The 12,728-nt window shown below is 46.7% G+C and overlaps 1 protein-coding gene across 1 annotated transcript in view; it reads left to right on the top strand.

Moving 5' to 3' along the window:
* Positions 1–12,728, top strand: part of LOC146010116 (uncharacterized) — a 47,646-nt gene that overhangs the window by 8,146 nt on the left and 26,772 nt on the right. The window contains exons 4-5 of the mRNA XM_083151039.1: positions 8,736–9,689; positions 9,773–9,796. Of these exons, the coding sequence (XP_083007165.1) occupies positions 8,736–9,689; positions 9,773–9,796 (978 nt within the window). The remainder of the gene's footprint in view (positions 1–8,735; positions 9,690–9,772; positions 9,797–12,728) is intronic.

The raw sequence follows: 12,728 nt of genomic DNA, 5'->3' as shown, positions 1-12,728 counted from the left end.
TTTTTTTTGTTAGCACAATCCGTATTTAACATCTTTGTTTTATAAAAAATATATGTAGCGGTGCCGCTCTCTAAATCTCCTCCTCATTTAATGGATCAGTTGGTCACCAGCAAGTTGTTAGACAGCCATTAGGTCGACATGCAGGAAGGTCGATGGGGTCATTAGGTCAACATGGGGTTTTTCGCTTTTTTTTTTTTACCCGAATTTTGACACTGTCGACAGACACATGTTAAAGTGCACCGCGTCCCCTCTAGGGTGGCCAATCCCGGGATCGGGATCGGCGGGATCCCGGGATTTGGCCCCCAAAACGCCGGGATTCCAATCGGGATTTCGGGATTAGACTGCGCATGCGCGCAGTCTAATGCCGGGCAGCGTCTGAGCATCGCTCAGACGCTGCCCGACTTCTCCCGGCAGCACTGTGTGCAGCGTGACCTCTCAGCGTGAGATCAGGGGTCACGCTGCGCAGGCAGAGGACGCGCCCGGCATTGTAATGCCGTGCCGGACAGCGCACCCAAGCACCCACCCGCCCAGCCCAAGCACCCAGCCAGCCAGCGCGCCCACTCGCCCAGCCCAAGCGCCCACAGCCAGCGCGAAGCCAGCACGCCAGCGGCATGGACGACCCGTCCCCCCACAACCGGCAACCATCAAATATAAGTTTGTGGGGCAGTCTTTTAATTAGGAAAGCCAATCCCGGGAATCCCGGGATTGAGCATTTTTCAATCCCGAATCCCGGGATTGAAAAAATGCCCCGGGATTGGCTTCCCTAGTCCCCTCGCATGGCTCGCTGCGCCAGAAATAATTATGTGAGAGGATGAAGTGTATGTTCTCCATAATGAAATGAATTTGTGAGTTCTTTAAAGATGAGTCTGTTGAAAGGAAATGTCTTACATGGTCACATCCTTTGTCATGTTTGTCACAAGCCTGGTGGAAAAAAAATCCATACAGAACAAAGGGTTCTTCAAATGTTTAAATTGCAAATCATGTAGAAACGGCAAGGGATCAACCAAATCAATAAATAACATCAAATCAAACTGGTAAAGAATACAAAATCAGTGACCATCTTTCCTGCGACTCAGAGGAGGTATTATATTTACTGGAATGCAGAGGCGGATTGGCCCACTGGGAAACCGGGCCATTTCCCGGTGGGCCGGTCCAGATTCCCCACTGGCAGAGCCGTCGACTGTGCCTCCGGGGCTGGCGTCATCCTAGGTGCAAGTTGGATGCATCGCTTAAGGCGATATGCTCGGTGGCGGGGGGGTTATGTTGCGACCAGCCATGGTGGGCTGCTGGGTGAACAAAGCAATGGAGACCTGGGCTGCTCAATTCATACAGAGTTTACGTGCAGGTGCTCCAATCGAAGAGATTGCCAGTTTAGCTGAACATGTACAGGAATCCGCTATGTATCTCGGAGAAGGTTCAAAAGATGTCTGTCTTGTCTGTTTCTGCATGTCGAACCCTATGGTTACGACAGTGGCAGGCTAATTCTGAATCGAAGAAAGCAGTAGAGGCTCTTCCATTCATGGGTTTCGTTTCGTTTGGGGAGGAATTAGACAAATGGATATCACTGGCCCTTGGCCACACCTCCTCGACACTACACTGGACCTTCCTTTCGGCCGACGGCATGTTTCGGGTCGCATCAGAGGAGCGGCCTCTTCATCCAGAGTTTTCAGAGGCTGAGGTAGAGTCTCTGCTCCTTTCTCCCAAACAGAGGGAGCTCAAGCTGCCAACCGCTCTCAGACCCAGTGGATGACGGGCATCTGGCCCACCTGGGAAACCCCATAGTGGCAGAGCCGAATTTCCCGTGAGGCACGTGCCTAGGGGCGGCACATGTTTGGGGGCGGCACTTGGATGCCTGTGATAGTACTGTCAGCCCAAAATGTACCAATAACTGCAAAATATCCACTGTACTGTACTATATTCCATCTTAAATAGAGTGTAAATGGATAGGACATGCAGTTACTGCCCCTGTAAACTGCTCTACTTAGTAAACATTATTGTTGTGCCTAGGGGCGCCCTCATCCCTAAATAGTGGGAGGACGACTTTGGCTGTTTCAGGATGTTTAGAAAGACACTTGCCTAGATGCATGGGTAAAGGAACTCGTTCTTTCTTCAAGATTCCAAGATGATTTTTCTTTCACCTGCTCATTCACGATTCTTCACTACCGGGTTACCGGCATCGAAGGATACGTTTCTAGCAGTGTCCGCCCTTCTAAATGCAGGAGTGATCATTCCAGTATCCTCCACACAGCAAAAACAGGGTTTTTATTTCTGTTCCTAGTCTCAAAACCGGATGGTTAGGTGAGACCGATCCTCAATTTAAAGGATCTCAATCTTTTCTCTAGAAAATATTGGTTCAAGATGGAATCCCATCAGTCATTGCTTTGCTGGACCAGGGAGAATTCCTTGTGTCAATCGATGTAAAGGATCATCTACGCACCACGATTTGGCCTCCTCACCAACAATACTTGCGATTCACCATCAGATCCGCTCACCTCCAGTTCAGAGCCCTGCCGTTCAGACTCTCATCCGCACCCAGTTTCAAAGGTGATGGCGGTGATGAAGAGCATATTCCGTCTACAAGGAATAACAATTATTCCAGGGATCATACTTCCAGAGATCAGCTTCTTCAGGATTTACAGAGGACTTAGTTCAGAATCATGCCGTGCTGTTGAAGAAGGGACTATCAAAAATCTCAGTTGGAACCATCCCAGAGGCTGGTTTTTCGAGGCACGGTACTGGACACCGTCATGGCTCGGATTTTCCTACCACAGGACAAAAAAAAAGTGTCAGTGCACATTTGTATCCAGCTCCTAGGACGGATGGTGGCTGTTTTTGTGGCAGTTCCCTAAGGTCGTTTTCACCCCAGGCCTTTTCAGCTAGACCTGCTACATCAATGGTTGGGCTCACATCTTTTCCTTCACAAGTGAGTTAGCTTATCACCAACAACCAGACTATCCCTCCTTTGGTGGTTAGACTCTAAAACACCACTTGGAGGGGCGGAGGTTCAACCTTTTTCCAGTGGACTCTATTCACTACAGATGCGAGTCTAAGCGGTTGGGGCGCATTGATGACGGGAGCCCATTTCAAGGGAACCTGATCTCTGACAGAGTTAACCTTACCAATCAACATCTTAGAACTGAGAGCAATCTTTTACGCTCTATAATCAGCCCACAATTCTTCAAGGATGGGTGGTGAGAGTCCAAACGGACAATGCCACGGCTGTGGCGTACATAAACCGCCAAGGCGAGATGAGTCGCACAGCCATGAAGGAGGTGACCAGAATCTTACTTTTGGCAGAAAGGTACACTGAGGCTCTATCGGTGATTTTCAAACCAGGGGTAGAAAATTGGGAAGCCAACTTCCTGGGTCGGCTGGTCGTGGATCCGGGGAGTGGTCTCTCCACCCTCAGGTGTTCCACATGCTTACGTTGAGATGGGGACACAAATACAATAAAAAATGACAGAAATTTGACCGCGCTCATTGAGCTCTTACCACCTGGACTACTGGGTGGTCAGGGTACAGTCCTTTCCAAATTCTTTTTCACAATTTTTTCTTTGATAACGGAGACTTATTTATGTGTCCTTTATAACCCTTAAATATAATGGCAAACGCTCAAATAATTGCAGGCCAACACAAACTTGAAAAAATGTATGACAAAGCTTTACTTGCAAGATAGCTTAATTACAGGTATTTGCAAATGCAGACTAACACAAGAGACATAAAATTGATTAGCTAATACTTAAACAATAATTCTAAATCAAATCAAAATGGAAACCTATTAAGGACAGTGATCCGCCATTAAACCTCATTTCATAGTTACCTCCAGCCCCCTGCTTGCCTGTTCTTCCTCAACTGCCTGCCCCTTCCTTCTCTAACGCTGATATTTAAACCTTAATTACATTAATTACTCCTAAGCATTGAGTCTTATTGGCAAGCTCTACTTTCAATCATGATGCCATAATTAACCCAACACCCAACTTCCTTGTTACTAGGGAAAGATTCAGTGGCCTTGGGGTCTATGCATGTGTGGCCCTGTTCTCATAATGTTGACAAGTTTGTGGAGAGTAGCTGGCTGTCCTTGCTCCACTATACTGTCAACATCACATTCTTAAACTTATAAAACCAAAAACCGTTTTCTATAAGAAATCACTTTTCCAGCACTGCTCTGAATCTTCAGCCATTTTATAATGTTTTTATGCAAGTCATAGTTGGTTGCTGACAAACACCTGCTACTTAGCGCAAAGGGCAGGCCTCATACGCCGTGGCTAGTACGTTGTGCAACAAGCTAACGCCAACTGCAGCAATAATAAAAGTATTTAAGAAAACAGTGTAATAAAAGCATAGAATTGTTGATGCATTCATTTCTGTTTTAACATCTTCCACAAAGTTTATAACATACAGTATGAAGATACCAAGCGAGACTGTGTAAGAAACGTGTGCGCCTACTTTTGAATTGCTTGTATGGTGTGGTAGTCTGGATAAAAGATACCTTTATCGGTTTTATAAAATACGTGTGAATGTAAGCATTGTGTAAGAGAATAGTCTTCCATTCTTTCACTAAGAAGGAAAGAACTTATCACAACCCATAGCAGAAGAGTATTTTTGGATTTCCCCTTATGATCAGAAACTGATAATCTGACCTGGCAGAAGTGCAAAAATTTTTTTCAGGGTGTACTTAGGTTGCAGTGTCTTTTTGTTGCACCTTCTGCTCCTTGGGACCTGCAGTTGGTTCTGTCCTTTTTACAGTCCTCGGTTTCCGAGCCATTGGATTCGATGGCTTTAAGATCTCTCCTTTTAAAGTGGTACTGCTTCTTGCCTTAGCCTCCACAAGAAGAGTCTCTGAATTGGGAGCTCTCTCCTTCCCAAGGTGGTTTCCAGTTTTCATTTAAATCAGCCAATTGTAGTTCTGGTCTTTTCAGAGGATTCCCCTGCTTCCAGGTCCCTTGATGTGGTATGGGCCCTTCGCATTTTTGTGGCTACTGCAGCCTCATTGTGAAAATCTGATTGTCTATTTGTTCTCTATGATGCGGCTCATAAGAGATGGCCTGTGTCAAAACAAACTTTGACCTGTTAGCTTCGCTTGGTCATTGACCCGTTAGCTTCGCTTATGTGGCGGATTCTAGGGTTCATCCAGTTTCCATTTCGGCAAATTCAACTAGGTCTGTGGCTTCCTCATGGCAGCTGCCCGGGGGGCGGTGTCTTGGTCTAGCTGTCATACGTTTCTAAACATTTTCAGGTTTAATACTTCTGCGACCCTGTCCTCTCATTTCAGACAAATGGTGCTGCAGGGTTCCCAGTGCTCTGGGACCATGTTGGGGGCTCTGGGACTTCCCCAATGTGAACATCTCCAGTGTCTCCTGCTGCATGAGGAGAAAATTGGGATTTTGGTACTTACCAGGTAAATCCTTTTCGCCAATTCCACAGGAGACACTGGAAGCCCACCCAGCACTGGTTCTTTACCTGCCATGGTGTATTGCTATGTTGTTGTTAATTGCTTGTGTTATCTGTTCTTTTGTTATGTGTTACTATGTTACATTTCTTACAGTGCCATGCTCCCGGTGACTACCAATCTATAACCCACTGTGAACATCTCCTGTGGAGTCACTGTGTGCTACCAGCCCAGAGATCTGACCAGTCTCCTCCCCACACTCTCTGGTGTATCTCATACATCAGGAGCCATCAGCCCCTATTATACTCCTGCTCTCCCCCTCACATAATGTCACTGTGTGTTACCATCCCAGAGATCTGACCAGTCTGCTCCCCACACTCTCTGGTGTATCTCATACATCAGGAGCCATCAGCCCCTATTATACTCCTGCTCTCCCGTCACATCATGTCACTGTGTGTTACCAGTCCAGAGATCTGACCAGTCTGCTCCCCACACTCTCTGGTGTATCTCATACATCAGGAGCCATCAGCCCCTATTGTACTCCTGCTCTCCCCCTCACATCATGTCACTGTGTGTTACCAGCCCAGAGATCTGACCAGTCTCCTCCCCACACTCTCTGGTATATCTCATACATCAGGAGCTATCAGCCCCTATTATACTCCTGCTCTCCCCCTCACATCATGTCACTGTGTGTTACCAGCCCAGAGATCTGACCAGTCTCCTCCGCCTACACTCTCTGGTGTATCTCATACATCAGGAGCCATCAGCCCCTATTATACTCCTGCTCTCCCCATCACATCATGTCACTGTGTGTTATCAGCCCAGAGATCTGACCAGTCTCCTCCCCGCACTCTCTGGTGTATCTCATACATCAGCAGCCATCAGTCCCTATTATACTCCTGCTCTCCCCCTCACATCATGTCACTGTGTGTTACCAGCCCAGAGATCTGACCTGTCTCCTCCCCACACTCTCTGGTGTATCTCATACATCAGGAGACATCAGCCCCTATTATACTCCTGCTCTCCCCCTCACATCATGTCACTGTGTGTTTCCAGCCCAGAGATCTGACCAGTCTCCTGCGCCTACACTCTCTGGTGTATCTCATACATCAGCAGCCATCAGCCCCTATTATACTCCTGCTCTCCCCCTCACATCATGTCACTGTGTGTTACCAGCCCAGAGATCTGACCAGTCTCCTCCCCACACTCTCTGGTGTATCTCATACATCTGGAGCCATCAGACCCTATTATACTCCTGCTCTCCCCTCACATCATGTCACTTTGTGTTACCAGCCCAGAGATCTGACCAGCCTCCTCCCCGCACTCTCTGGTGTATCTCATACATCAGGAGCCATCAGCCCCTATTATACTCCTGCTCTCCCCTCACATCATGTTACTGTGTGTTACCAGCCCAGAGATCTGACCAGTCTCCTCCCCACACTCTCTGGTGTATCTCATACATCTGGAGCCATCAGACCCTATTATACACCTGCTCTCTCCTTCACATCATATCACTGTGTGTTACCAGCCCAGAGATCTGACCAGTCTCCTCCCCACACTCTCTGGTGTATCTCATACATCTGGAGCCATCAGACCCTATTATACTCCTGCTCTCCCCTCACATCATGTCACTTTGTGTTACCAGCCCAGAGATCTGACCAGTCTCCTCCCCACACTCTCTGGTGTATCTCATACATCTGGAGCCATCAGACCCTATTATACACCTGCTCTCTCCTTCACATCATGTCACTGTGTGTTACCAGCCCAGAGATCTGACCAGTCTCCTCCCCACACTCTCTGGTGTATCTCATACATCTGGAGCCATCAGACCCTATTATACTCCTGCTCTCCCCTCACATCATGTCACTGTATGTTACCAGCCCAGAGATCTGACCAGCCTCCTCCCCGCACTCTCTGGTGTATCTCATACATCTGGAGCCATCAGACCCTATTATACTCCTGCTCTCCCCTCACATCATGTCACTGTATGTTACCAGCCCAGAGATCTGACCAGCCTCCTCCCCGCACTCTCTGGTGTATCTCATACATCAGGAGCCATCAGCCCCTATTATACTCCTGCTCTCCCCCTCACATCATGTCACTGTGTGTTACCAGCCCAGAGATCTGACCAGTCTCATCCCCACACTCTCTGGTGTATCTCATACATCAGGAGCCATCAGCCCCTATTATACTCCTGCTCTCCCCTCACATCTTGGGAAATGTGACTACCCTCGGTCTGCATGTCACTGTGCCTGGGTCTATTCAGTGCAATATTGCATCATGTGCAGTCAAAGAAGCCATGTAAGCAGTGCCGGATGATCCCAGAGGTTCCGTGCCACTGTCGGTATTGGGGAGATGACGACAGTATAGGTCAGGGAAGATAAAGCACAGAAGGGAGAGGGCCCTGCTTGTTAGACCTTACAGTATATGGGGCCCATTTATCACATCTGCATCTGAGGATGTGATAATATCGGCCAAACTCGCAATGCGATCACAGAATACATCGCACAGATGTATCAATTATCAGTGCAAATGGATGTACTAACTCCCAAATCAGATGGAGGTGCAGCCGCACAAGTTGTGTATACGGAGAAATCAGCTGCTCCGGTGTATAGAGCCCTTGCTGTAAAGTGACCTGCCGCTTTGCAGCATCACTTTACTGCACCAGGGGTCACAGCTCAGCAGGAGGCCCTGTAGACTGGAAGCAATCCCCTGGGGAGGTGAGTATGATTGTTTTTTACACTGTGATCAGCATGTGTGACACAGGACACACAGAGCTGATCATCCTGGCCCCATCCCCGCACAGCTCTCTCTGCCTAGGAACAGAGAGAGCTGTGCAGAAGCCCAGAATTTGCACCTGAGCTCTGTGATTCCCCAGCTGAAGCTGCATTATTATCACAGGGTATTTGACTTTTTTTTTAGTTGTAGTTAATTTGGCTAGAGCATGTTTCTCAAGTATAAGTATGGGAGATGTGATCTGCTTACAAAAAAAAATGCGAACTGAAGGGTTTTGATCAGTTGATTTACACTACACGGGAGCGCACATTGGGATCCAGCTGCTGATCACTGCCGGCTCCTGTAGCGGGTGTATGGGAGGTCAGGAGATCACCCTCACACACAGCGCCATCTAGCTTTAGGTATGTTGACCATCGGCTGCGTTGCAGAGCTGACGCGATATATCTGACTGACGTTGTTCACAGACCTATCACTGGCTGACGGACCAGCGATATATCGGCCAGTGTGTGCGCAGCATTAGACATGTTCAGTTTAAGTGATAAAACATCCATGAACATTTGCTTCTCAATGTAAACAATTCTGTCTGTTGTCATTCATCTGTTTCCTGTAGATGGGCGCACAAGCAGGAATACCTCGGAGGGAGATCTCATTGTGTCTCCAGATTATATACTAGAAGATAAGAACATCAGACAAGAGTCTCCAGAGGAAAACCCCATTATCCCCAATACACACCCAACATTTCACAGTGCAGATATTTCATCTGGTCCCTCTAGTCATGAGGAAACTTCTCCTGATCATTCAGACCTTACTGCACACAGTACAGACCATAAAGATGGTACAGTATCATCCAGTTCTGAGATTGGTAAGAGTTCTATAAATCAGTCAGATTCTGTTTTACATCAGAGACCTCACACAGGGGAGAAACCATTTCCATGCTCTGAGTGTGGGAAATGTTTTAGAGAAAAAGCCAGTCTAGTTAAACATGAGAGACTTCACACGGGCGAGAAACCATTTTCATGCTCTGAATGTAAGAAATGTTTTACAACTCAATCGTCTCTTGTTCTACATAAGAGAAGTCACACAGGTGAGAAACCATATTCATGCTTGGAATGTGGGAAATGTTTTATAATGAAATCACAACTTGTTACACATGAGAGCGGTCACACAGGTGAGAAACTATTTTCATGCTCTGAATGTGGGAAATGTTTCATAAATAAACCAGGTCTTGTTAGACATGAGAGAAGTCACACAGGTGAAAAAACAGTTTCATGCTCTGAATGTGGGAAATGTTTTAGAGATAAATCATGTCTAGTTACACATGAGAGATATCACACAGGTGAGAAACCATTTCCATGTTCTGAATGTGGGAAATGTTTTACAAATAAATCGTATCTTGTTACACACCAGAAAAGTCACACAGGTGAGAAACCATTTTCATGCTCTGAATGTGGGAAATGTTTTACATATAAATCGTGTCTTGTTACACATCAGAGAAGTCACACAGGTGAGAAACCATTTTCATGCTCTGAATGTGGGAAATGTTTTACATATAATTCATCTCTTGGTACACATAAGAAGTCACACAGGTGAGAAACCATTTTCATGCTCTGAATGTGGGAAATGTTTTAGCAAAAGAGACAAGTCTAGTTAAACATGAGAGACTTCACACAGGCGAGAAACCATTTCCATGCTCTAAAAGTGTGATTTCTGTGCAAAACATTTCCCATCTTGTTACACATGAGAGAAGTCACACAGGAGAGCAACCATTTTCATGTTTTGAATGTGGGAAATGTTTTACACATAAATCAGCTGTTCGTAGACACCAAAAAACTCACACACAAAAAATATAATTTAAATTAACTGATCTACATGAAACGGAAGCATCAATACTAAATCCCTATATCATCCATTGTATGTGGATTCTTAGATAAACAGTGTCTAGATAGACATTCAATTTCAGCATAGGAATGTTTCACAGGGTCAAAATGTCGATCCAAAAAAATCAGCATATATTTTTCACATTTTCTCGTGTCAATGTTGATAACTCTTTACATGGACTCCCAATTAGTGTAAAGCGTAACCTCTTGGTTGCCTCTCCATCCTTGGTGCAAGTTACACACATGATTCTATCATTTATGATTGTAACTGTGCTTTATGTTATGTATAACGGCCTCTCTGCAATATATATGTAATAAATACACTGTGTGACCCTGTACTGTAATGTGTGTGGTGTATACTGATATTTGGGCCATCACTATGACTCTGCGTCTCTTGTCATACCCCCGGCACCTATGTAGGAGGTGCATGTGCTGGGATTGCCGAGCCGGCCACGTTCCGTGGTACTCACAGCCCACGGGCCCAGCACCATGCAGCTTTATGGATCCCATTTGGCATCCGGTACTTAGACACAACTCCCGGCCACCTCCACATGAGCCCCATAATGTGGAATCTGTTACTCTCTCACTGGGGTCAGAGCTGGGAGATAATGTGTTCCCACAGGGCAGGTGCCGGTGTCTGATGCTATGTGGCAGGATCTGTACAACTGCCCCCATTATATAACATGAGACACATAGGGGGGAATGTACTAAGATGGGCGTATACGGCAGATCCCCATACAAATGGAAAGAAATGAGATTGGCCGTATAAGACCCAATAATACAAATGGACCATACATGTACAGAGATGTCATATATGATGTAGTCCATATTCTGTTACCGGTGGGTTGAAGTTCGAGGGGACCAAGATGGCTGGATCCCAGAAAAGTACTTCAATAAATTACTTTAGTTTTAAAGTACACTACGGTTATTATCCGCAGGATTTCCAATACAGCATACACATCAGCAAACTCAGGAGCCCCGCCCCCTGCATCAAGAGGCTGAGTTGGTTTCTTCCTGGCACTTCTGCAGTCAGTGTTCATCCAAGAAGGAGGCTACCCTAACACTGACAGGGTCCTGGTCATATAGGCCTCAGAGGCTACCCTAACACTGACAGGGTCCTGGTTATATAGGTTACACAGGCTACCCTAACACTGACAGGGTCCTGGTTATATAGGCTGCAGAGGCTACCCTAACACTGACAGGGTCCTGGTTATATAGGCTACAGTGGCAACCCTAACACTGACAGGGTTCTGGTTATATAGGCTACAGAGGCAACCCTAACACTGACAGGGTCCTGGTTCTATAGGCTGCAGAGGCTACCCTAACACTGACAGGGTCCTGGTTATATAGGTTACACAGGCTACCCTAAAACTGACAGGGTCCTGGTTATATAGGCTACAAAGTCTACGCTAACACTGACAGGGTCCTGGTTATATAGGCTACATAAGCTACCCTAACACTGACAGGGTCCTGGATATATAGGCTACAGAGGCTACCCTAACACTGACAGGGTCCTAGTTATATAGGTTACACAGGCTACCCTAAAACTGACAGGGTCCTGGTTATATAGGCTACAGAGTCTACGCTAACACTGACAGGGTCCTGGTTATATAGGCTACATAAGCTACCCTAACACTGACAGGGTCCTGGATATATAGGCTACAGAGGCTACCCTAACACTGACAGGGTCCTAGTTATATAGGCTACCGAGGCTACCCTAACACTGACAGGGTCCTGGATATATAGGCTACAGAGGCTACCCTAACACTGACAGGGTCCTGGTTATATAGGCTACATAAGCTACCCTAACACTGACAGGGTCCTGGTTATATAGGCTACAGAGGCTACCCTTACACTGACAGGGTCCTGGTTATATAGGCTACAGAGGCTACCCTAACACTGACAGGGTCCTGGTTATATAGGCTACATAAGCTACCCTAACACTGACAGGGTCCTGGTTATATAGGCTACCCTAACACTGACAGGGTCCTGGTTATATAGGCTACAGAGGCTACCCTAACACTGACCGGGTCTTGGTTATATAGGCTACAGAGGCTACCCTAACACTGACAGGGTCCTGGATATATAGGCTACAGAGGCTACCCTAACACTGACAGGGTCCTGGTTATATAGGCTACATAAGCTACCCTAACACTTACAGGGTCCTGGTTATATAGGCTACAGAGGCTACCCTAACACTGACTGGGTCCTGGTTATATAGGCTACAGAGGCTACCCTAACACTGACAGGGTCCTGGTTATATAGGCTACCCTAACAATGACAGGGCCCTGGTTATAGAGGCTCGGTGCTCTCACCACCTATTCTATTCTCCCTCTATCACATCATGGACCCCCATGAGGGAGGATAGCCAGGGGCCGTTGGGACCCCAAGTGTCGGGGTTTTAACAGTCAAGATCCCGACTGTCGGGCACCCATATCAAATCACTCTGTTTCCCATCATCAATCGCTATGGGAGCTTTCTCTGTATCTGATGCAGTAGCTTCCTTCTCACAAACCGCTGGTCGTGTTCCTTGTATAATTACAGGTATAGCTTTAGGAGGGTTTGTATACAGCGGATCCCTGATAAACATTTGACGTATGGGTCAGTCAGTGTGAGACGTATGGGTCAGTCAGTGTGAGAAGTATTGGTTAGTGGGTCTGTCAGTCAGTCCGTGTGTAATGTATGGGTCAGGTAGTCAGTGTGAGACATATGGGTTTAACGGGACA

Source organism: Crinia signifera, chromosome 6 (assembly GCF_055691185.1).
Source record: "Crinia signifera chromosome 6, ASM5569118v1, whole genome shotgun sequence".
Lineage (NCBI taxonomy): Eukaryota > Metazoa > Chordata > Amphibia > Anura > Myobatrachidae > Crinia > Crinia signifera.
The sequence above is the reverse complement of the archived record's forward strand: the minus strand, read 5'-3'. Positions and strand labels throughout refer to the sequence as shown.